Source organism: Thermobia domestica, chromosome 17, assembly GCF_964235325.1.
Source record: "Thermobia domestica chromosome 17, izTheDome1.hap1.1, whole genome shotgun sequence".
Classification (NCBI taxonomy): domain Eukaryota; kingdom Metazoa; phylum Arthropoda; class Insecta; order Zygentoma; family Lepismatidae; genus Thermobia; species Thermobia domestica.
Window position 1 is genome coordinate 38909534 of NC_137470.1, and position 27804 is coordinate 38937337.

The 27804-nt window shown below is 34.9% G+C and overlaps 1 protein-coding gene across 1 annotated transcript; it reads left to right on the plus strand.

The window, feature by feature from the left end:
* LOC145674319 (uncharacterized) lies at nucleotides 1-27804 on the plus strand. Its single transcript, XM_081744220.1, has 2 exons — nucleotides 1-974; nucleotides 16527-27804. Exons 1-2 carry the CDS (start codon nucleotides 613-615, stop codon nucleotides 17971-17973), a joined length of 1809 nt encoding a protein of 602 aa, XP_081600346.1. The 5' UTR covers nucleotides 1-612; the 3' UTR covers nucleotides 17974-27804.

Consider the following 27804-nt stretch of genomic DNA (forward strand, 5'->3'; position numbering starts at 1 on the left):
AACTTCTTTCCAGATTTTGACCTTTTCCTGACTTTGACTATTTTCCTGACCTATGTAATTTCTTCCCGATTGTGTCCTGCATTTTATTCAATTTTTCTTTTGAATCATAAATCCTCTGTTTGAGGTACACATTTGACCATTTAGCATTTGTAGCCCATATGACTAGTGAGCTGGTGCACCTACCTATTTGACTGATAATAGTCATAAGACAAGACAAGATAAACTATCGAACAAGTTTTCAGAGGGCAACAACTACATCCTTCTGTTCCGCGCTTCCTCAACCGTACTTGTATTCTTCCCTGAAGGGGACATAACTTATCTACTCTATACTATAATTCTTTTGTTAAGTAATTCGCTTTTATAATTTGTTATACGCTTAATACACGCAATAACTGCCCAATGGTCTTTGCTACCTGGTACATAAAAATTGTGAAGAACTTACTGTTTTCAAACTGCATTTATTATGTATTTTATTAAAATCTGATCGTATGTTTGATTACAAGTGTAAAGTTGCTGTGAACGGTCTTGTCAATCATTTCATTAACACTGGCAGCTTAAAAGTCAAGGGAAGTATAAGAACAGTGTCAAATTCTTATTACATTTGAACTCATAATGGCTGGTGAGTCACCTGTTAAGTTGGAATTGATGTGCAAAGAAGAAATTGATTATGACTTACCTCAGGTAGATCCACTCGAAGGGAAAGGGTGGACATATGAACTGATGACTGACAACAAAGAATTAATATTATCTACAACGGAAGGAGAGCAAACAATTGAGAAGGATGTAGCTATGTATTCTTTGGATGAAAAACTAAACGTTGATGGGGTGAAATCAGAATTTGCCGTAGAACATCCTGCATTTGAAAGTGATATAGAAACGCCAAGAAAACTAGTGGTTCAAGAGACTTGCGCGTCATACTCTAAGGACTCCCAACAATTAACAACAAATAGTTTAAATTCAGTTCGGCCAGAAAGGTAATATTCGATTTTTCATAAAGTAATTGGCTCAGATTAATAATACGGATGCATTGGTTCGGAAAGTTTGTAAGGTTAAAGGCAATAATCCATGAATAATATTTAGGTATGGGAGATTTCTCGAATGTAGATTACTAATCTGCAATTTGGAAATGAGATGGCACACATAGACTAACTGTGTACAAAATTATGATAATAAGATCGATACCATCGTTACAAATATTATGTAGTTCGTATCATGATAAAATAATAATTCTTTAGTATTAATTACGAATTTCTCACCAAATTCTTTATTCTTGTATACATTTACAATATGGGTGCTCGACGATAGTGTTTTTAAGACAGGTAAATTGACCGATCGTGAGAATGAAATTTATCCTGAAATTTTCGAAATCTTAATGCATAATTGTTATACTGTAACAAAAACTATGGACGTTTGTTATTTTATTCAGGATTTATCTCGAATGAGTCTACCCTCTCCTTTCCTGAGGGCTTTGAAAAACATTAATAAAATGCAAGAAAAAACAGTATTCTATCCAACAATGCATGTTCATTAATTGTAGATGACCATACATACATAAATTCATTTCATACCGGTACTCATTTCTTTCAAGAAAGTCGACTTTAAATGTAATCAGCAATCATTTCTAAGATATGGACATCTATTTCTCCATACAGGCTCACTTTAGGGTCCTATTGCACATAGGCGATACAAGAATTATTGTACAAACAACACTAACCAATATGTGCTTGATGGTCGGTAAAAGAAAAAGATTGCTATGTAAATTAGGCAAGGCTCAGGATGTTGGTCTGATTGGAAGCAAAAGGATGCGTTGGTTAGTACCAATTGGGTCAACGCAAATAAATATACACAATATCAAGGATAGCGCAAAACACTGTCTATAGGATAAACTTACATATGATATGTGTAGAATATGTATTTTTACGTTCCCAAAGATATTATAAGTAACATCCTGAAATGCTTTCATTGCTTGCATATTTGTGTTCCAGAGTAACACAATACATTAGGAACGTAAATATCTTACTTATGTAAATTCCTTAACTGCCAAATATTTTTTTTTTTCCGTGTCATGATGTAGCACACTGAATTTTGTTTTTCATGTAGCTTACAGTGGTTGCTAGCTACTTTGTGAATGAATTTATGTACAATACGGTATTATTTGAAGTGTTATTAGGAATTAGTTCTCTATCTTTTATAGTAAACTTCGACCGAATAATGTTTTCATATTGGTTGGTCTTGTATAGAAATTCACACCGTAGAGTTTGTATACTTCAAAGTACTTTTATGCAAGACAGAGTTTTGAAGAAACTGTAGGCTATGTATCATTATTTGGTTTACCAGAACAGGGAAAATGGAAGTGTTAAAGAAGATGTTAGAATTTTTATTTTCTCCCTCTCTGTCATCATGTAAGAAAGGTGAAGCTCGGTTGATATAGTAATTTATAACAGCAAGTCAACATACACTTATGACTAACAATATGTAAAAGAGTACTATAGAGGTGAAAGAGCCCATAATATTGCGAAGACTAGAGATGAGAGATTAATCAAATAGGGCTGCAATTAGTATCGAATACATAGTTTTTAGGCTCAATAGTTCTCGCTCATTGGTATTAATTTAGCGCAATTTTTATAATAATATTTATTATTATAATTATGACTAGAAGTGACAATTGTATCGGCAATGGACATGGAAATTGCAAGAACGTTTGCCTTTATATTTATTCTCATCAGTTCCTTATTTCAAAATATTTTGTATATGCATACTTTTTTTCTGAAGCTAGTGCTATTTCGCCTGCTACAGGAAAAATACAAGTTTGTGCAGTAAAGTAATTTTTACATAAACTTATATATATATATATATATATATATATATATATATATATATATATATATATATATATATATCAGTGTTTGAACTTAGCATACAACAAGAAAAATAACTGCAAAATATACATTATTAGTAATAACCTATTGAATAATCCAGGACAATACAGGGTTACTCCATGGGGCTAAGCGGTAAGTGTACGCGCCTTTGCCGTGGGAGACCCGGGTTCGATTCCCGGCGGGAGCTCATGTGATTCGGATTCCACGAGCTTCGCTGCTGAACGGGACGTTAAACTCAAAATCAACTCAACAGTTACTCCACTGATGTATAAAAGTATTTTTAACAATTTTTAGGCATCAGTGCTCCCTACAATGTCGAAACACGTCTAAGATAAATACAAAAGTAGGAAAGTTCTATTTCGTTCTATTTTTAGCGCTTTCCGATTCGAAATTTTTGTTTGCGTTGCTCTGAGCCTATCTTAGAATTTTGTTTTTGATATCGGGCTATTCCTACTAGAAGAGGGAAGTAAATCGTGAGTTTTTTTTTTTTAATGAATGAAGGGGGAAGTGTTAATGTCCGTACTGATAAACAAGGATAGAAATCTTGATCGTAGCATCAACTTGTCTCAAACTTTTTGATCAGAACGGGTCCTACTCTGATTATAACTGCAGATAATATAATTCTGAGATCATTCATTCTTTTTAGGCAACTGAAATGAATTGAGATCTTATTTGAGAATATAAAGGAATGTAAGAACATCCCAGGCAAAAAAGGAATATAAAAAATGCCTAATCATTCTATTTGAAACATGTTTCGAACTTTAACAGCTATTGGCAGCTATTTTGCTTCTAACTGCAGAGGCTGCAATTTGAGATCAGGTCTTTGTTACTAAGTGAGTGAAATAAATTTTGTTACTCTGCTTTTAGATTTTAGACACACATGAGAAAGGCCGTAGACACAAGTACCCCAGGATTTTATTTGTTTTTCTTTTAATAATAGTTTTCAGAATACAAGATTAAGAATAGATTTATCAGTGCAAAAAAACTACGCAAGGTTTTTTTTTTTTTTTTTTTTTTACAAAATAGAATCCTAATACCTTTAAAAAGTGTGTCCGACGTTGGTTTCCTCTTTGTGGGTTTCCTTTAAAAGATGGTCATTATGACTAGAAATCCATTTCAAAGCAACTTTAAAGTCAATTTTTGTTAAGAGCAGCAGCATTTTCTCAGAGGATATCCTCCTAGTACATTTGAAAAGTGTATTTTTTAACGGGTTTTCTTTCTTCTATATAGTACTCCTGTAGGCTGACAGCACTATTATTATTTAGATTGATTTCAGAGCTATGTGAAGTTAATTTTATTGCGGTGTACTGTTGTACTCACTAAATGCCAGCAAAACGTTATTTATTTAATTATTTACGTGTAAATTCGCCCTCTACAGCCTAGATTAGGAATATAATACTCAGTACAAATTTATTAAGTACATCCCGCCTTTTGAACAACAGTTTCATAGTAGAATGGAAAAATACACCTTCTAAGCGGCATTTCATTCTTGAATGCAGGCTTACGTTAGAAAAGTACAATGATGACTGTTTTAGGAAAAACTATTGTCTATTTTATTAGATTTCTTGCACATTGGGATATATTCTATGATCCAATCGAAAGTGCAGGAGCGTGAGAGTACAAGGAACCAAGACAGACGAAGAGGTTATGGAGCCAAGGGTTTATAGTTTACTTGTGTATAAGTTTTTTAAATACATTTTGTTTTTCCACTTATTTTTCCCTTTCTTTAAATTGCATAATTTCTCAACTTTTTAAATATTATTTTACACTATTTTTGACTGTATTCCACCAGGATCAGTTTTCTATCATCTTGTCAGTACTCGTGTATTTATAGCATTTACCATACTTCAAACTGGCTTTTTGCACATGTCCATACTTTTTGCAATTGAAGATGTAAACTCTGAGCTATTCGATATAAATTCAGGAAATTGAAGGTGAAGCCTTAAAAATTAAAGTTAAATTTAACAACTAGCATAACCTACTCTATTTTCCTGCATATAACTAGTACTTCTGGTTTGAAAATTGATTTCCGTAGGATGAGCATTGTAAAAGCTGTCAGGAAGTGATTTTTTGCATGGGATGAAGCATCTGAAGCATATGCTCCATCTTCTGCGTTGAAATCTTATACAAATAAAACCTGGTTAATACTAGCCACTACCGATTTAAATTTTTTCGCCAGAGAACGAAAATATAGCAAGAAGAAAAATTTCAACAAACAATTGAGTGTCAAACATAACGCGATCCTTGACAATACTCTACCAAATCAAGAAGTGTCTAAATTTAATATTAATCTATGTTTCAACAATTAATTGTATATGACAATCGCGGAATGGAATTGCATTTTTACAATGAGAGATACACTAATGGTTTATTTTAGTACTTCCGTTCTAAGATAAGATGCCACATTTTTACACTAACCGCTATTCAAAGCAGATAGATTCAAATTAACCATTGTGGTATTAATATTTCTCATCATAGGACGAAAACAGTAACAGTCAGTAATAAACGGTTTGTACAACCGATTGAGTGTTTGGAATGGCCATATAACAACCCACAGCGCTTTATCAAGTCGGAAGATTTTGAAAGTTTCTAAACAGGTAATTTCAATACTGATTTCTGTAGAGTAAAGACCATAAGAGATATCGAGATACGGTTTCGTACGATCCATTCAGCTTCTCAAGAATAGGTCTATCTCCTCCGTTAACCCTCTATTCAAATGGTAAGCATTTCAAGTTAGCCATTTCCCGTTTTAGCATTTATCCTTACAGAGCAGAAAAGGTATCATATAGCAAAAGGCGGCTTTCTGCAAACAATTGAATATTTAAATTGAACATATCATGATTACCCACAGAACACTACATGAAACAAACATGGTTCAAATTCACTATTATGACCGTTTTCAATATATTTTTCACCTTTTATTGCCATAAAACAGAAACGATAGCATATACCCAGAATCAGTTTTCTGCAAGCGATTGAGCGTCTCAATACAATATATAATGACAATTCCCGACACTGTCAAATAGGGTAGTTGTATAAATTAACTATTAGGTTCAATTTTAATACTTATTTTCTTAGAGGAAGAATGGCAAAATCTATCAGGTTGCTGTTTCTTGTAATCAATTCTCTATTTAAATATTATGTTCACTTCCTTCGTCCCAACGATACATTCTATTTCCTTCCATAACTTTCTGTTCAAATTGAAAGTGCTTCAAATTAACGATTTTTTAGCACATCTAGTTAGCATATTGTGCTGCGGAGAGTACATTTCTGAATATAAATAAACCTTATTGGAAACGTCATGTATAACTTAGACCCCTTTTATTATTGGGTTCTCAGGTGAGCTGTGTGAAAGCAATGAAATTAATGCACTTTCGAACTATCTGTAGCCAGATTGAACTATGTAGTTTTTAATGATTTTTGATAAATTAGCGCTTTTGAAAACAGTGATAGATAAGCTCACATTAAAAGATAACGTAACAATATAGCAAATTACCTTTTTTGTGGTATTGGAGATACTGGGTTTAAAGTTTCACACGTACTTGTTGACACCTCGAAAATGCAGTTATGGTAGTTCAATTTGGCTTCAAACAGCTTGATTACCATTTGTGCAGTGCCACGTTATATATATATATATACACCATTTAATTTTTATCACTTTGATCTGTTTACATGACAAGAAACAAGGACATTGTGCCTTACATCATGAATATTTTCAATTCTGTACTATCATGACAGAGTTTGTTAGTTATTACACCTTAATTTACTTTGTTTAGTATATCCATTTCATACTGCATTAACAGAATCGATTCAATGTTCTCTTGACTGAGGTTTGCCCTTAATCTAGATTCAATAATCTTGAGTTTGAAAAACGCTCGTTAAAAATTTACATATGGTAGGGGGATCGTAAAGAGGAATTTGTACACTTTAAAGAGCTATTTATAACATAAGACGTACATGAGACATTCGTATATAATTTTGATCGCACCCGTGAAGCAAGACGTGCTAGCCATCTTAGAGTTGATTTTTTTACATCTCTGGTTCAATATCGTCTCACCATGTTTCCTCTTCATACTCACTACTTATATATTCACTATCATATTCACTCACAAGATCTCGTTTCGGTTTTAGATCGAACCTCTGCAAATAATTTTAGTTCGTCGATAAGTTTCCCACAGATTTTGTTCATTGCTTTTTAGGGTAGTTCGAATTTTAAATCAGGAAGCCGCCTTGGATCGGAACACACCAATTCATGGTAAGAGATTTCGAGTTTCGAATACCAGTTAGTCACACTTTGATTTTGTCAAGGACATCATTGAAAACACACAATCTGAAACTCTTCTCTTCTGTATTTCCTGTTATTTCATGACATGCCAATTCAGTTCACACGGTTACATTCTATGGAAAGAAATGTTTTAAACTATCGCAGGGAAGGTATGCACAGTTTATATGAGTTGATCACAGAGAAACTTAAGCCCCCTCATCGTGTCTTCGGCAACTCCCCCTCACCAGCTGCCACTATCCCTACAACGTCGTGCTCCGCGTGACACGCAATCTGTTGCGCTCCTTGTGGCTTACAACGACATTGCTCTTCCTAAACCAGTTTTATCTTATTCTTAACACGTTGTGTGAAATGCCCCGTAGGTAATTTCTCCGTGACTAACAACGCAGTTTCAGAACTGGAGCACACAACATAGATGTTTTCAATTTTTGTATCCAAGAGAATCGTCTAGGAAATTTAAATGAGATTTTTATTACTTGTTTACGGTAATGAAAAATTTGTTATTCAATTCCTTTATTTTTTAACTGAGTGTTATGTGAAAAGTAACTAAATATCAAAAGTGTATCATGACATGTCAGCACATGATTCTGGTACTACTTTCCTAGTGTAATCATCAGCGAAACTGACACCAGCGGAACAATTTGCAATCAAGCAAAGGCAGGGAAATAAATAATATATACTCAGTGCCTTCACGAATCGTACTGCAAACAAATCTTGAAAGCTACGGTTGGTAACTACTCTTTACAGCTCTTATACGATACAACTTCTATACATTATTCATCTTACCATCTTCTTCCAAAACAAAACGCAGTGAACGTAACGAAATGATAAATATATCATAATAAGCTACCATGTTCGTAAATTTGTCTTAACACAGGTACCGCAGCGAGTCATCAAAGTTGCCAGAAGGCAGTTTGATAACTTTTACGTTTGAAAGCAAATGTTTAATCGAATATTTCTGATTAAGGCCTACACATCCAGGATAACAGTGTTACCAGCTTCAAATCTGAAGAATATTTCTAGACAACCAAATATTTAAACATGTACAAATTTTGGCCTGAAATTCAAATTGAAATGTCGAATCTAATACAATCCATAGAGATAATAGTGTCATACATCGATTACTTTATCTGTGTGAATTAAAACTTCACAAAACTATCATATGTTCAATCGAGTCATCTTGCCGAGGAAACGATCTATCTTACTCGTTGAAAACCTGCACAAACCTGAAGCGATTAAAGTTATCTGTCTCCTGTTTTAACATTTATCATTATAAAACGAAAGTGGTAACAGGATCGAGGAGCTGTTTTCTTGCAAATCATTAGTATTGTTATTATCCGATTTTCATATAGAAAAATTGTATAAGATGTCGAAAAGCTCTTCTGTGTTCGGGTCAGCGGCCCAACGATACGTTCTATTTTCTTCCGTAACTTTCCATTCAAATCGGAAGTGCTTCAAATTAAGGATTTTTTCAACATTTATCTCTATAGAAGTGAGCAACGCATAGCTAGTAATAGTTTTTGAGCTAAATCCAGCTTCCAAGGAACAGATTCTATCTTCGATCTTCTTACTCTATATCAACAAGTTGTTGCACATGTATACTTGGAATTTAAGTATTCTATTCGCATATTTCGGAAGTCTTAGTTTCACACTGTGAAACGATATTCAATTGTTTAAATTGGGTACAGGATAACCCTTGTAATACACCGCACCAGGTTGATACTGTTAGTTATCCATTAAAAAGTTGGGCTATTTAACACATATTTGGGAGAAGTTATGTGAATAGTTAAAAAAAATAATGCCGCCTTCACAGTTTATCCTTCACTGCCATCAGTTTAAACCTTTATCCTGGTTTGAAATGTTATCCTAGTACAAAGGAATGCTGTTATTTTGATCTTCAGTCAATAAGATATGACACGGCAAGTTTTTACTATTCCGACATTTACGTTGGGATACGGCTGTTTCGGTGTAGGACGTTTTGCTGCAGAGCGTTTCGGTGTACGGATTTATCTTTGTAAGGACGTTTAGGTGTGAGGCTGGTTCGGGGTAAATGTTCCAATGTTTACAACGAAACGTCCACTCTTCAAAATGAAAAATATTCGTTAGGGAGAAATAAATTCATGAAGTAGAAAATATAAATTAATAAATAAAATAAAAATTAAATGCTGATGTAATTGACATTGGTTACTTATTTATAGTGAGTCCCCTCGTTTCACTGTATGTCAGAACTTCTTATATACTCAAATGTTATAATTATGAATTGATTGGGAAAACGTTTTATGGTAATGATATATAGTAAAAAAGTGTGTGATGCATAAACATTGTGTACACCACACACACACTTTATTACGGCAATAATTGTGCACAAATCGCAAAATACTGCACAATCTTTGAAAGGAATTGTTCAAACACATGTGGTTTTTCTTCCAAATAACCGCTTTTATATCATGCATACCCAATAAGATTAGCAAATCTAGGAGAAGAAAACTGATTATGTATCAGTGTTGAGATCTTAATTATATTATTACGGAGATATTAATTCATGTTATAGTTGTAGAGGACAGTGTCAGAAAAAAGCCTCAAGAAAATTTTTAACGGCCTAAAGAACACAAGAAGATTCTGAATTCTACCAGTTTTTTCTGAAGAAATGGTTTATATTATGAGTTATTCTTTTGTTCTTAAAATAGGTTCAAAATTGATGAATTGTGTCCACTCCACGAAGCTAATAACAAAATGGACTTTGCATTAGACGCTTGAAGAAAAATCTGTTGGAACCATGATCTCACAACACTTGATGTTAATTGTCCCGGATTTGACGCTTTCACAAGGATATTTTCAAATTTAAAGAGGTTTTGTTGGACTATAAGACCAAATGTTCCATTGTTCTCCTACAAAACAATTAACAGTGGTGATAACAAAACACTATTTGCAGAAATTAAAGGCTGTATGATGTAGCTACGAGGCATAGCACGTACTGACTGTGTCACACTTGCTACTGTTTGCATCCCTGTAAATACTAGAGTACGTCCCGTCTGCATTTCCAAAGTAAACCGTATTGATCAGAGTTACTATTTTTTCAATAACACGTGTTGCTTCACATTCGCGACAAATGCATCGGCACTGGCTTCTGACTTTTTGGGCTATAGATTTAAACAAACGTCCTTTTAAAATAAGTACAGAAAGGGTTTCAAATCAGTCTGCACCTTCTCTCAGTAGTCCCTGCCAATTATAATTGTTCTTAGCTAACTGGAGATCATTTCAAACCAGAAGACTATTTGCAATGGTAATCATCATATTAGATCCGCCAATTTGAATTTTGTAATTTTAACGTCAGGTTCTGAATCAGTCCTAAAACCCCTTGGCAGTAAGCTGGCCGTATCATTTAATCTTCTATTTTAATAATTATTTTCTGTTTATGCTTGGAGGCTACCTCTAACGTTCAAAGGGTGGTTTCTACCCTTAAACCCGCACCATTACCAAAGTAAAAAAAAAAAAAAAAAAAGAATACGGGACGATTATTTTTTGATATTCTACAAGTATGCAAAGTTTCATTCAAATCAGTAAATTACACTTCAGTAAGTCTCCTTGTTAGTGCTGTTCAAATGGAACAAATAAGTTAATTGGCGAACATGAAGTCAGAAAAACGAAAAAAATACGCCAATGTTACGAAGAGATTGAGTAATAACAATGTTAAACAGTTTACACTATTGCAGAGTGGCTATAATGCTATACACCGAAACGTCCTTTACAGCCAAGCCTCCTTACACCGTAACGTCCGTACACCGAAACATCCGTACACCGAAACATCCTAGACCCATTTACGTTGGTTATTTCACTCATTCCGCTAACACGGTACCACTTCTTCATAAATGCAAATATTTCACCAATTCTTTTATCATCTTGAACTTGATCATGGTAGTTGTCTTAGCGTAAACAGCGTGTTTCTGTGAGTTGTTAAACACTTCTTTACTTCCATTTGCAATACTTTGGCTGATTCATCCCTGTACTAACTGGCTTATAAAAAATAGCTAAGGATATTAGCTCTCTGCTGAAGCCGAGGTCTTATAATGAAAGCGTCATGAGTTTGATTCCGGTTTGGGTCGATTTTCTGGTATATAATGATATATTCCTTAGTGCATGAATAACTGTTTCCGTAAAGTTTCGCCCAGTTCATTAAAATTTATTTTGCATGCATGTCCTCTAAGTTTACTAGTTTGTAAAATATTATAGATTAATACCAGTAATATCACTTTGTGGTAGACATTTGCTTTGCATGTATAACAATGTATGTAATTGTTAGCTGTTGCTGTAATCAATGGAATAAGTTATTAGAATAGACCTATCATACAGCCACAGTTTTACTCGCAATCGATCAGAATTGTAAAAATATCGGTTGACAAGATTTACAAAATGTCATCTCAACTGTAAACAATCCTCAAAAAAGACCAAATTGAAAAACGTATGATTTTCTCTTCTATCTCGCCTTCAATTAAACTTAATTGTTACAAGTCGAGGGTATCGATTCATTTCCATTTCCATTCGTACGACTTTCTTTTTTTTAAAAAAGAAAGGAAACAGAAAAGGTTTTTACTAATCTAGTATGATCTACCGATCTTCGTAAATGTGGTTTAGTTTTCTTTTCTAAACTAGTAGCTTTCGGAAAAAAGTAACCTGAACAATTGTGCGTGATTTGTTGATATTGGATATATTGGTGACTTTATGTGTACAGTTGTGTACGTGAGAGCTGAAACGGTTAAACGTGCTTATTAACACGCATAAAAAAGACTCGTTAAATTTTGATTAACTTACTTAAGGTGATATGAACTAAAAGAAAGTTTACGTTGTTATATATAGTGAATATTTACAATAGGAAGACATCACATATTTTTACACATATAATTAAATCGATATGTCTATGATTGACGGGTCACGTCACTCATGTCACTAATACGCAGGGGAACTGTAAAATTCTTGTGAAGGTTAGTAGGTCAAAAAGAAAAGGATAATAATATACAATACGATACTCTAAGAATGGTGATAATAATGCATGTTTGCATGGTTTAGTGTAGGATGGTATTCTGTTGAGAAGTTAAATTTATGAGGTTTGGAATTTCGGGTTTCGTTAGTCATGTGGTGAATGAATTGTTCTTTTCTTATTTTACTTCAGAAAAAAATAGGGTTATTTTTATATTGACGTAAAGGCCTAAGGGCAGTGTTGGGTAAATTCCCGGGAAAATATTTTTCGGGAATATTCCCGAGAAGATTTCCAAAAATGCAAACTTTCTGGGAATTTATATACAATCAGAAATAAAATTGCATTATATTCGTTTAAGACAGTATATTATTACTTTTGTCCCCAGAGGAGCCTTTAAAATGTATATTCTGAACGATGTTATGTTATTAACATTTTATTATAATTAGAGAGTACGCATAAATGGATGTTTATTTACAATATGTTCCACGAATGTAAATATGTTTAAAAAATGATATAGTAAGTCCACATTCTTTCAAAACGCAAAAAAGTTGAAATTTACATATAAGTGGATTTTCTAAACTTGACTCTGCTACTGATTTGTACATATTAAATTTTTAAATGTTATAAACAAAATAGTTTGGGTAACTGCCAGAAGACACATGTCCCTCCATTTTGTCAACATTTGCCATAAATATGTACGTTCACAATATTTGCAAGATCCTTTCTTATGTTTATAATTTAGCATTTAACATTGCCACACTCGACCTTTCTTGCTACCATTTTTCTCGAAATTTCATGCGTTAATTCACATGTAAGAGAAGTCCGAGTACCTTTTGAGAAATTCGAGTCAGAGAGAGGAGACAGACCGACGTGTATTACTAACAGTGGTTCAAGGCGTATTAATAGTACTTGATCTCTATTTCTAAGTAACTCTACAAAATGGTTCCTTTTCATAGTTTGTATTAGTACTTTACTAATTTGGCTATTGTTTAGCTTTGGCGGGCCAGTTTTCGCGTTATTCTAATCCGATGTGGTTGTTTTATGGTTTCATATGTTACATTACGTTACAAACATTAAATTCAGACAGCATTGATGAGCGAGCGTTAGCAAGTGGAGGTGGGGTAGAACCCCGCAGGGCACGTTGTTTTCGATATTTGTGTTCGATATTTTCTTTACTACTTGAACTCCACTATCAACTAGTTTTGACCCCCAATACTAAACAACTGTCGTACTTTTCAGTGCACATGAAAATGGAACTTAAAAACTCATATTATTAGTTATATAAAGTACAGTCAAAGAATTTTAAATTTTTTAAGCTCAAAATTCTTTAATACCTAGAAGTAAATCATAGTAATTTAAAATAATGTAATTAGTCATAGGGTTATTATAATTTGGAACGTAAAGTAAAGAAATGGAAATAAGCTACTTCCCGTGAATTTATAGGCCAGGAAAAAAAAACCCGTGAACATTCCCATTTTTTAAATTCCTTCCCAGCGGGAATATTCTCACTATCCATGGGGTGCCTCGGAGGCAGCCTTTTCAATTTTAATCCTATTATTCTTAATAGATATTTCGTCTCGTGTCCTGTGCCCTAAAATTCTTCTCTCTGTTTGTAATGCACCCTCTGATTGCGTTTCCTAAGCAAGTTTTTACTTCAGAAAGAATAGCGTAATTTTGTATACTAATGTAAAGGCCAAAGGGGTGCCTCTGAGGCTCCTATTGAAGTATGCACTTTTCTAATTATTTGATACTGCTCGTTGTTTATTACCATTGACAAAGGATTTCATAGCAATGTAGTGACTAGCCTTTCCTATTAATGACGGAAAATACAAATGGTCGCTGTGAGTTTAGGTAGCTTGTATATGCAGCAGGGAGCTTGTATATAAATTACTTTTTTAGTTTTTATGTTGGAAAGGTTTATAAATGTCCAGTGTTCATGTTAGTATTAGGCATATAGTATTATATAATTTTTGTTCCGTCAAGATTTTGTTTAAAGAAGATATATTACCTATAATGTCTTTAAAACTACGTAGTCATACTTAGTGAAGAGTGCCCATCGTCTTCTCCTGTGATTATTTTATTGTAGTAACGCGGTAATGGGACATGTAATGTTAATGTAAATTCCGGAGGAAGAAGTAGTGATTCCTCGATGTTGTTCCCATGAAGTAGAATGCTCCATATAAGTAAAGAAGCACGTTCGAAAACTATAAAGGCGTTATTTGAAAAAGAAATAATGAAGATGCTTTGCTTCCCATTAGTTATTTCTTAAGTCGTATACTACAAGCTTTTTTGCTGTTTTTGAGGTTGCATGTGTTAAAACATATATATAAGTCTATAAGTTAATTTGAAATTACATGGATTTACAGGGTAATTTCACAAAATCCGCTTGAAAACATAGTTTTCTTAAAATTTTTTGTATGCTAGCAAAATTGTGATCACTTAAGTGCATCAGAGAATACATGATGGAGTTCTATACATTACGTATTATTTTATATCATATGTTAAATTTATATATAAAAAATCTACGAAAATTGCCCGTTTTATGTCGTAGTGCGTTGATCACTTGCTCACTGGTATTGAGTAGAGATTTTATATGACAAATTTAACCTCCCTACCGTAATCCACTCGTCAGATACATTGCTTTTCGCCTAAAATTTAAACCTGTTCTCTTACACGTAGGATCTTCTTTCTAATGACAGTAACGTAAAAAAAGAAGAAAAGAAGTTTTCTAGCTAAGATACATGTATGGCTAACCGCAGTGCAAAATCTAATTCCAATCGGTTTACCCATTTCCGCAGCTAATGCCACATTAGCTAGATGTCGAGCTTGTTTGCTGAGATATAATATCGTCGCATGAAAACCACAGGAACGTAAGTTCAAAAATGCAGTTTTCATTTTCTTCAAGTTTGGACACAATTTTGAAAGCCCCCTTGGTGTAAACGGTACGTAACGCCATCTGTTCTTATTGTCGATTGTCTTCTGTAATATAGCTCAATTACCATTGTATTAAATTCACATCTTTCTAAGAAAACAATATTTTTGTCTTCTGACTTGTATCCCTTCGAAAATGGAGTTACGTACCTCTGGTTCTTGTGCGACGATATGCAGATTGTTCATCTTCTCCTTCTTGAATGTTGTATTTCCCAAAACGCTAGTGCACGCGACAGTTTTTCAACGTAAAAATGCGAGTGTGAAACTGTCCTCTGTCTAGAGTCCCGTCAAAATATAATTTTACACGTAATAATTTAATTTTCTTCCCGTCCTTATGATAACCATTTGAATGAACGTTACATGATAAAATGCCAGTTAAATATAGACACTCAACATATTACATATTTTATTTCATCCAGTTCAGCTTCCTGTCTTATGTAATGTGACGCATAACACTGTAATGTGATGCATAACAAATTTCTTGCATTTTTTGCTATTCATCGTGTAGCATTTATCTTTAAACGCCATTTTAACTTTTAATTAAAAAAAAAAAGACAATAATGACTAAAGTGTTTCACGATGACGGGAACACTTCCCTGCATTGTTTTAAAAAAAGTAATAGCATGTTTCCAAGCCGAGTATAGAATTTTGATTTCTCCGAATGGAATTACACCAGGTTAATAGAAATTTATTTTTTTTTTTCCAGCAGAAACGTTCAATAGCACTAATCCAATTAGGGTGACGAAAGTGCTAATGCTTGTCCACGTTACCTTACGTGGACTTCTGGAATCATAATATCACGTATTTCAAATAAACAGATAAAAATTACAAGAAATTGAATACTCGCCGCCTCTCAAAAATATATACTTAATAAGAGGATTTAATTATGAATCAGATGTAACCGCGTAGCTATATATCAATAGACGCAAAGTTTGTATTACGTATTAAAGTTTACTATCTCAAAGGATCAGATTATATTAAAACCAAACGTAGAAATTGGTGTAATGATTCAAATGACATATTTTGTGCAATATTGTAAAACTTGTTATACCTTTCCTTTGTTTCTTTGCCAACATCACTTTTTTTTTTTTTTTGTAGCGGCAATTGCAACAAGTTCTTGCGATTGTTAAATTTTGTGACACAAAAGTTAATGATATATAAATATCTTAGTGATAATTCCATAGCATAACATATGCATGTTCGTATGCACTTAACTCTGATACTGTATATATAAATAATTGAACAATTTGATATAGTAAAGCAAATTACACACTTTTAATTCGAGAAAAGAGAAATATGGGATTACCTCGATAGTTCTCGGTTCCATATTTCTACAATATTTCATGTAACAGAACAAAAATGAAACGTAATTTTAGCTCGAAATATAATATTTGATTTCAGTTTTGGTTTTTACTGATTAACTCAAATCACGTTCCCTTGTTTATTGAACCTGTTCCAGGCGCTACAACGAATATGATCTTCAAAGAAAAGTGAATAGGTGTGTTGTATTAAAGGAACCAATTTCTCATTCAGATGAGAAATGTGATATTACGAAGCAGTTCGGCAAAGGAATTATTCTGTCACGTATAGCAGGTAATATGTTAACACATAAAAGTGAAAAGCGTCATACGTACCGGAAGAGTGATAAGCGCGATACTCAAAGTTTAACTTCGTCAAGTCGTAAGTCCATGCATACAGCTGAGAAATCCCACCTGAGCGAACAGTGTGGTAAGGGATATAGCGAACGTTCAAGTTTGGATACACACATGTTAATAGACACAGGAGAAAAGCCTCTCGCATGCAAAGAGTGTGGGAAGATATATAGAGACCGTTCTAATTTGACTAAACACGTGTTAATAAACACAGGAGAAAAACCCCACACATGTGAAGGATGTGGAAAGAAATTTAGTCTACGTTCACACTTGTCAAGTCACATGATAATCCACACAGGAGAAAAACCTCACACATGCCAAGAGTGTGGAAAGGAATTTAGTCAACCTTCAAACCTGGCAAGACACATGACGACACATACAAGTGAGAAATTTCACACGTGCAAAGAGTGTGGTAGTGGATTTAGTCAACGGTCATACTTGTCAAGTCACATGCTAATTCACACTGGAGAAAGACCTCATACATGCCAAGAGTGTGGGAAGAGATTTAGAGTACGCTCCAGTTTGGCTATACACACGTTAATCCACACAGGAGATAAGCGTCACGCATGCAATGACTGTGGAAAGAGATTTAGAGTACGATCAAGTTTGGCTAGACACATTTTAATCCACAAAGGGGAAAAGCCTCACATATGCACTGAGTGTGGACAGAGATTTAGTCAACGTTCAAGATTGTCAAGTCACGTGTTAATCCACACAGGAGAAAAACCTCACAGGTGCAAAGAATGTGAGAAGGAATTTACTAAGCGTTCAACACTTTCAAGACACATGTTAATCCATACAGGAGAAAAACGTCACGCATGCGAACAGTGTGGAAAGGGATTTAGAGTACGTTCAAATTTGGCTACACACATGTTAATCCACAAAGGAGAGAGACCTCACACATGCAATGAATGTGGTAAGGGATTTACTCAACGTTCAAGCTTATCAAATCACATGTTAATCCATACAGGAGAAAAACCTCACAAGTGCAAAGAGTGTGACTTGGGATTTACCCAACTTTCAAATCTTTCAAGACACATGTTAATCCACACCGGAGAAAAACGTCACACGTGGGAACAGTGCGGAAAGAGATTTAGAGTACGTTCAAATTTGGCTACACACATGAAAATCCACACAGGATTAAAACCTCACAAGTGCAAGGAGTGTGGAAGGGGATTTACACGACGTTCAGGCTCGTCAAGACATATGATAGTCCATACAGGCGAAAAACCTAACACATACCAAAATTGCTGAAAGGTATTTAGTGTACGTTGAAGTCAGACTTTAGATATTTTAATCCACACAGGAGGGAAGGGTTACACATGCGGTATCTTCCGCAAGGGATATAGAGTGCATTCAAGTTTGGCTAATCACATGTTAATTCACACAGGAGAGGAACCTCACAAATATCAATGTTGTGGCTTGATTTATTGTGCGATCTTGTTTGGCTACTAACTAACTAACTCTATAGCCTATGGAACCCGGAGGTTCCGCGTTCACAAAAGCACTCCACTGACTTCTATACTTAGCTAACTGCATCCAGTTTCTACTTCGTATTCCGATCTCTGCAAGATCCAAGTTAATATTGTCCTCCCATCTGCGTCCAGGTCTTCCTAGTGGTCGTTTTCCGATTGACCTTCCAGTCAAGTCTGTGAGAGTGTATCTACTTTCTTCTATTCTAACTATATGACCTGCCCATCTAAGCTTCCTAGACCTGACGACCCCAACAATGTTGGGCAAACCGTATAAATAATGTAGTTCCTCGTTATGAAGCTTCCTCCATTCCCGTTCCTCTTGGGTCGGAATATTCGTCTCAGGATTTTGTTCTCAAATACCTTCAGTCTATGTTATTCCCTCGGAGTAATCGACCATGTTTCGCAACCATACAAAACAACAGGCATGATTATCGTTTTGTATATTTTAAGCTTCAAATTCCTCGACACACTTCGCGATGACGAGACATTTTGAACCCAATAGTAACACGAGTTCTTTGCTTTCAGTCGACATTTAATTTCTTCGTGAATATGATTTTCGTATGTTAATATTGATCCTACATATTTGAAACTATCTGCTTCAAAAGTATTATTTAATGTTTTAACGCATCCATAACTTGGTGTATTACGGTCCCGAAGCACTTCTTTGTATTTAGTTTCTCTGCATTTACATTTAAACCCATGTCCCTGCACCGTTTAATAAAATCTCTGCATTTCTTTCTATTGTTCTTCTATTATCCCCCATCAAATTTACATCATTACCTAATGCCATAACCTGGTGAATAACGTTCAACTCTCGGCCTTGGTTGCTATCTTTGATTTTCCTTATAGCGTGTTCAAGAAAAAAGTTAAATAATAATGGCGACAACGCATTTGCTTGTTTCAAGCCATTTTGGATGTGAACGCTCGTGGACAGAAATTGTCACTACCCGGTCGTAACTTTGGGATTCATATATCCCCTATTTTGTGTCTGAAATTTTGTCGTAGTCTTTTGTCTTGCTGTTTCACAGACCCGAATATCGTAGACTGTATCTATATTGAAAATTACCACTAACAATTTACTATTACAATTTACAATGACCATATTAGACTCTATCAATATTGAAGATGACTACTAACAATTTACAATCAAAACTAATTGACCTTAATCTAATATCATAGACTGTATCTATGTTGAAACTAACGGCTAACAATTTACTGTTAACATTTACAAGGACCTCTAACCTAACATAACCTAACCTAACGTTTTATTATTTAGCTTAATATTGATTTAAAAATCAAATCCTCTTCTGTTTTACAATTTAATCTTTATTAATGCACAAAATACAATTTCATATTTGGTACATTTCATTCTATTTCTCATTCTTACAGGAGAACTCAGCTTTTTTTACGTTTATTTACATGTTGCACAAGTAAGTGCTTGTTGCTCTGCACATAAATGTTTGTTGCATCTTTCACAAACTAGTATACTTTTTCTGTCCTTCCTATCACAAAGATGACAACGCTTTCTTCTGTTTGCAGATGACGCTCAAATTGCTAAAGTGTTTTCAGTTTTGGAGACTCCGAGATGTTTCATTGCAGCAGTCACTGATTTTGGTAACCAAGCTGACATCTCGCATCTTCGCTGCATGTGATTTTCTACCATGTCCTCGGCAATGTTGGATAAAATTTACTGCTCGCATTGGGTTTATTCGATAAATCTGGATCTTGAAAATTATAGATGCATTATTCGCAGAAGCATCTACCATATTTCAGAACACTGCTAATGGCGACCTTCTTGTTTGCCGTTTTCTTGTGAATTCTCTCACCATTTGGTGAAATTTATCCACCATCCCTTTGGTCTTGTTATAATATAGAATTATATCTGGCTTTCTCTTAGGGGTGTCAGATACAGCGGTATCATGATGTTGGGTGCTGACAAAAATCACAGCTTTGCTTCTCTTAGGTGCATACCTTACGATCGTTAGGTCACCGTTGAATCCGAAGATAGATCTCAAAAGACTACGAGATTTACTAGGTTGAATAATGTCGGGGAATTCACGTTTGTTGTTCATCATCGTTCCAACGAGAGTGAGATTCAGCAGTTAGCAGGTACTGAGCAAGTTCAACACTTGTAAATAAATTGTTCATAGTAATGTTCCTTCCACTTTTGAACAAATGTTATGAAAGTTTCTTCACAACATTCTGAGCCAGATTGTTCTCCACAGTACCTCCTGGTTGCTTTTCTACGTATACATAACCTTTGAGTGCAAAATAGTATAGTGCATCACATAACTAAAATATTTTTATGCCATATTTATCTGGATTATTAGGCATAGATTGAACGAAACCGCTGTGACCACGAAATGGAACCAGTTGTTCAACTGTTACACAATTACTTGGTATAAAATAATTCCTACAGTTTGCAAGAAAACATTCCCAAACAAATCTGATGGGGGCAAGTTTGTCTTCTTTCAGTCTATTTGCGCGTGTTCTTTATAATCAAATCGAAGAAACCTTAGAATTAGATGAAATCGCATCTGTGACATAATTTCATTTCATAATAATTTCATCCGAAAAGCTAATTGTTTGGAAAACCAATTAGGCATACACTACACTACAATTATTGCTTACAAGGAGAGACGAAAACAGCGGTCACACTTACAAATTAAGAAATTCTTAACTATTTCTTCTCAGATTGGAAGAAATTGCAATCAACTAAGATCTGTTATACACGATCAAACTTTCTGTTTACTTTGAACGCGTCAAACTCTGGATGGGCGTATTCCCAATTCGATCAAATAAATTCACCAGTGGATGCAAGGTATATTCATTTGTAGATAACACATTCCTACCTTCTAGATTGTCAATGGTTACGTCACTCGGCAAAATTCCAGTGATACTGTAGAAGGTAGGACTGTGCTACCTACAAATGAATATACCGGTGAAGATATTTAACTTGCCTAACTGAGGTACGGCCGTTTGGTCGATTTGGTGGTAAACTAACACACATAAATACGCTGATAGAAGACAAACTTTCTCCCGACAGCCTTATTTGGAAACATTAAGTGATTATTAGGGTAAAAGAAAAGTTAAAATGACAAATATATGAATTGTCTTTTCCTAGTACTTTCCTCCTTGCAACAGACAGATCGCGATAGTCCCTTAGCTCCATCAACCAGTGACGGATCTAGGAGCTAAACTTGGGGTTGGGGGCAACCAGACTAAAGTCTATGACAGATATATCATGAGTTTACGCAAGCCATTTTCATTTGAAATATATATATAAATAGTAGCTTCAATTATTTTTGACGTTCAAAAGTTTGGTGGGGCCTGGGCCACCCAGCCCCGGGTTAGATCCGACACTGTCATCAACAGAAAAAGTACGAACTATTTTGAAATCATTTTACACGAGCTTAATTGTCAGAAAGTGTCGTAAATATAATTTAAAATTTCTTCGTAACTATTAGCAAACTGAATCCCACAGAAAAAGCAAGGTGATTTACAATTAAGCCAAATAATTATGGCTTAGGTGTAAGAAAATTGTTATAGTCATAAAATAAACTGTAAAATTGAATTTCTGAAGATATCAGAAACGTACAGTGTTTTAACTATCAAAATGAGAAAATAATCAAGCCGTATGATTCCTTGGGGTCTGGAGACCCTACGACATAAAACTGGGGTTAAGCATATCTTAATTAGCTTTCTCGGTATTCCAAGTTCTCTAAGAACGTTGTACAATGCTTCTCTCCTAACCGAGTCGTACACCTTTCTAAAATCCATAAATAGTTTATGTACCAGGGTATTGTATTCCCACTTTTTTCGAGTATTTGGCGAATGGTAAATATTTGGTCGATAGTTAATCGATTTCGTCTAAATCCACACTGACAATCTCCAATAACTTCATCTGCATATGGGGTCAATCTTACTAATAGAATATTTGAAAGGATTTTATAGGATGTTGACAGTAGAGAAGAGCCTCACAAAAGCCTCATCTTTTCCTACACACATGTTAATACACACAGGCGAGATCCCTCACCTAATCGAAGAGTGTGGTAATTTTTTAGTCATCGTTCACACTTGTCAAGTTACGTGTTAAGGGCCATATGCATAGTCGAGCCCGTAGGGGTCCCCTAGACGAACCGTACCTGTGGGATACCTCAACCTTTCCATTGACTATGCATTGCATAAAGCTTCCAAAGTGATCCCTCAGGTACGGTTAACACTGCGGGTTGGTTTGTCTAGCTACACCTCGGGCGAGGCTAAAATTGTGTCAAAAAAAAAGTTGAAAGTAACGCTCCGAAGCTCAATTCTACTCGGTGGAAGTGTAAATATGGCATGCAGCAACTACAATGGTAAAATACGTGCCACATACAACAAACGCAAAAAACTTTTATGAAGTTGTTGAAATAATAATAAAAAAGTAACGGAAAATAAGAAAATAATAAATGCAGCAGATTAGAAACAGTATCTTTTTCTTTTGATTTGATTTTGAGATAAAATTTAAATCTTAAAGGAAAAATAGTGAAGTTATGTAGACAGCACACGTATGAGGATGTAGATTTACAATAGGGGCAACAGTAGAAACAAATATATGCTGTTTTTTTTTTTTTTTACGAAATCGTCTATTAGTAATTATGAGAATTGTATTTTATAATTCGAGCGAGTATGCGCGTCAGCGGCAGAGGGTATACATATAAACGAGGATGGTGGAAAAACATGTAATATGTCATAAACTGCATTGCTTATGTGTCACATAGCTTTGAGGGAGATACTAAACGCCATCCCAAAAAGTACCAAAATGTACTAAAGTAGGTTAGATTACATTAGGTTTGCTTAGAGGTTCATCTTCCTTTCAGCAGTTTCGTTTCCACACTTACGATAAACTGTCCACCTGTTTAGTAGACCATGTCTTTCACACAATTTCAACAACTGACACTTCTTATTTTTGTACAACTCGATAAAACGCAAACACGATGTATGACAATCTTGCCATTTAAGCACCATTTGCACACTGCCTCTCCCGTAAATAATAACAAGTGTACCTCTCCGCCAAATAGATCCTTCCGCCTCCACATATAGTGCCATTTAGAACATCAAAAACAACTAGTATTTTCTTAACTTCAACTATTCCCTTCACCTGGCTTTCATTTACTTTTCTTCACAAACCAATCTGAATTCTCCAATTCATCTGGTAAATTTTCTAAGATTGGTCCGTCTAAGATTGTTAATTGGTTACATAGCAATCAACACATAGCTATAAACACATTTTATTGGCAAAATTTGATGCAAATATCTTAGAACTGTTACATATATTTTACTAGGATCACCAACATATCCACCAACTCGTTTGTGTTCATAGCGAAGATGCACGTTAGCGCTGATGGGTATACGCGTACAAGATGTGCTCGAAAAATACTAATTTGTTAAAGGTGGCCACTGCAAGCTAGTTTTGACTACAATTGGAAGCAGTGAACCGTTTCTATTGTTACAAGTGACCTATATAATTTCTCTTAATATTGCTGTTCCTTTCTAGCTTGACACGTTTCAGGTTGTAAGCCTGTAACAACACCTCCGAAAAGAATAAAGAGCACTTCATCCTTGACAGTCCACAATTGCTCCTTCTGTGAAGATTACTTTGTACATAGGTTCATATTTGCTGGGTGAATTCTTCATTATGACTTTTCAGCTATGTCGCCTGAGTAAAGTAACTATTCTGCATACTCATTTGTTGAGACGTGACAGATTTCACCTGGAAATTTCCAAATACTGGACTCCTTCTTCATTTTAAACATGTGTCATCTGATATCGTAAAAACGGTTTTAAGCAGTGCGATCCATTCGTATGCGATTGTGACTCAAAGCTACTTCTTGGGACCATCTAGCACAGGGTATGGGAGTGTTTCTCACACTGTTGTTAGTTTTCACATAAACCTACCATTGTTATCTCGCCTACTCCTAAGATTACACCCGAGCTCAATTCCTCAAATTCCCTTTGTTCTAAACTGAACTATGGAAAAAAAAATACTTCTGGACATCTTGCAGAGTCTTGTGCATGATTTTCGTACTTGACGTCTTCACGCTATATAGCTAAGTATGTATGCATGATTATTATAAATTTGTACACAGCAGATGCATAATACTCAAGAAAATAAGACAGCAGAACATATCAGGAGATAATCAGTGAATTTTCTGGTGCCATCATTTAACCTTTCTTATGGAAATGCGCTAACAAAAAAAAAAAAAAAAAAACATGATGACAATAATTTGTGAACAAATAAATGTATTGTTTTTTGGTGATCTCTTACGAATATTATGAGGCTTTCAGAGCACAACGAATCAAGTCTTCAGAAATCTGAGAAAGTAAGACATACTGTTTGTAGGTACTTTTATGTACATGGTTAAAAAAAAAAATTTTATTCAAAAGTTATTTACAATATCTGGATATGAATCTATAAACAATGAAAGGAACTTCAGTCAAATATTTCAAACATGAATGCATCTAAAATGAACAAAAACCAAAGTACTTGATTCTTTTGTGCACTGGATGCACCATATGACATACAACCTAAACTCAAAATATTTATATAAAAAAAGCCTACATGGATATCTGTATGAACAATTCCAGAGAGTTCTGTAAGTAGTTAATGATAGCCTGTGATATATATTTAGAATTTCACTCTTCTAAGAGTAGTATGAATAAAATAAAGCTGTCTAACATGTTTAAGCGGGCTGGGGCAAATGCAGGATAGAATATGCATATCATGTAATGCCTCTGAGCATTTATTTCATTATTATATTTTATTTCTCATCGTCTTACTTAGCCGACATGATAGAAGCATAGAGGGAGAATACTAAAAATGCAATACAATCAAATAAAATAATGCCATTTAAAAGGTTAAACTTCGAAGATTGAAAATAACATTTACATACATTTCGATATACTAATTTATTTTTATTTATTTTACAATCCAAACGTATATCACATAAAACGTTCAATTTCTATGGCCTCATCATTATCATCACCACCACCAAGAAGTAAGCCCGTCAATTAATTTACAATAATATATTTTGCTATGAAGCCAAACTGGATAGAGTGCGAAACTGTTACACGTTAATATTTTTTCAATAAACTTAGTTTCAATACACTACACGTTAATATGTTTTACTCTGCGACTAGTTTAAATCAATTTTAGTCTATAAAGTGCAAAGTTTGTACAATGTAAAACTTTACAATTGCTGTTTCTACTTATACAGACAATTGCTTCTTCAAACACGAAAATTTATTTTTCACATTCCAAATTATCACTCAGCTACATTTGTTGTTCTCTTGTGATTAAATTATTTATATCTCGACTAAGCCTCTCTCTCTCGGAGTTAACGATGGGAGTGAGTGTTCTACACGGATACCCATAGTCACAGAGTAGAGAACACCGCATCCAATCGTCTTCCAACTTTCTTTAAAGTACTCTTTTGGAAAACTGCTGTCATGCATTTAGTGAGATACATCCAACACTGTCCATGATATCCATTCCGAAATTCCCCACTGCCTGAAAAGAATGAAAAAGATATAATTCACATTTTGAGTAGAAAAGTAATATGATACATAAAATTTCATATTTTCAAAAAATTAAGTATTAGAAAATTGATTCTACTTTGCATTACATCACTTGAGACTTATTCAGCAATGTATTTCAGGCATTCCCGGAACAATTTATTAATGTTTATTCTAATACTACACTGCTCACTAGAACATGACTACAGGGGGCACGAAAGCATAGCGGTAGAGCACTTACCTCTGGTGCGTAGGGTCCTTGGTTTCATCCCCGACCAAGTAACTTTGTCGTGGAGAACATCGTGTCCGTGGGTTTTCTCGGGGCACTCCCATTTCCTCCCAAGAAACGTTTTAGTGAGCGGTATAGTAGTAGAAAATGCATTGATAAACGGCCAAGAGAAGACCTATAACAGTTTGCTGTTATGAATCTCAAGTCCTGATGCAATAGGGGCATAATTTCACTATCAGGTTCAAAAATAGTGAGCCTTTTGTACAAAAGATGGCGTGTGTATCCCAAATCTCAGATTATATGAGTCTCAGCGAGTAAGGCTTAACATCATTCGTTAGCAGACGGTTGAAGCAAGTATATGCAAAATGTATCGATATTCTCTCATTCAGACGTAAGACATTATGTCGTGAAGATGTTAATGCTGCGCAGGCCTGCGAAGAAATTAATGTTGTTTATGAACAAGATACGTTAAAAAAATAGCAAAAACAATTCAGTCGCTTTAGGTTCTAGAAATTTTGATGTCCAGAATGCCACTCGCTGTGAGCGACCAATCACAGAAAAAAATGGATGATATTCTGGGAAAAGTCCAGGAATATGATCGGCATGTAAGCAGTAATGACATCACCAATGACCTAATATCCATCATCAAATAGTATTAAATCATTTGGATAAAGCTAGGTAGAAAGAGAGCTCGACACTTGGGTGGCATATGATCTGACTCAAAGAGATATACGCGATTAAATTTCTATCCGAGAATCTTACTGAAACGTAACGAATTCGAGCCATTTCTGATACAGTTGATCACAAGTGATGAAAAGCAGATAACCTATAACACCAATATAAGAGAAAGATTGAAGTCGAAAAGACCAGAAGTTTTACAATATGTGGCAAAGCTTACACTTCACCCCGGTAGATTAAGCTGTGCGTTTGATGGAATTGAAAGAGTATCTTGCACCACGAACTGATGATGTCGGGCAGAACGATACTCGGACCTGAATTGTCGACAATTAGTGCGAGTGTGCCTAGGAATTCAAATTAAACGACCGGAACTTATCAACAGAAAGAGTGTGGTAACCCAGGCTAACATCATTAGAGCGCTTACATGCTTGGGCTGTCAGAAACTGAGAGAACTCGGTTCAGAATATATGACCATAAGAGCAGAGACAACTTGCAAACTGCTTACTGTAAGCCTGCATTGGAAATCGGTAAGCTTGCATCCGGCTTGATTGGAAACCGTGCAAGCATGCCACAAACTGGATTCCAGTAACAAAGTTATATGGGTGCAACCTTGGATTCAATGTTCCATTTAAGGTTGACTCAGGAGTTTTACGCTGGCAGCAAGCAAAAAGACAATGAACGACCAGTGATGATATGACGCTCTGCGAATGATCTAAAATATCACATGCAAATACAACAAAAGGCAGATTGTATGAAAGCACGTGTTAATACAGCAAGCGTAGAAAGCCAAAAGCCAAGCACGCACCAACTGGCCGAAAGCTTTCTTGCTACCGTATAGCATGAATGTATCCACCGTATAGCACGGACATGGCACTATCAGACTATTGTTTTTTTCGGTATGTTTCGGTATCTGGAAAACTCCTTGAGCAGTGTTTTTAAGTTAGATTTAAAAAGAAATCTGTTGAAACCATGTGTCACAATTTTTAACCGAAACTACAGAACCTCTGTAGCAACGGGATTATGGTGTTACCGGAGAAAAGACAAAAAGCATTGACTAAACTGGTAAAGTGGTTTCGTAATATTTTCTAATCTCAACTAACATACTCTCAATTCTACCCTACAAAGGCTCAAAATTTTTAGACAACCTGATGC

Bases quoted from the DNA above. Each gene is read 5' to 3' on its own strand.
- LOC145674319 (XM_081744220.1), top strand. From the start codon at position 613: ATGGCTGGTGAGTCACCTGTTAAGTTGGAATTGATGTGCAAAGAAGAA. The intron at 975-16,526 runs GTAATATTCGAT...AACCTGTTCCAG, and splicing joins AATTCAGTTCGGCCAGAAAG to GCGCTACAACGAATATGATC.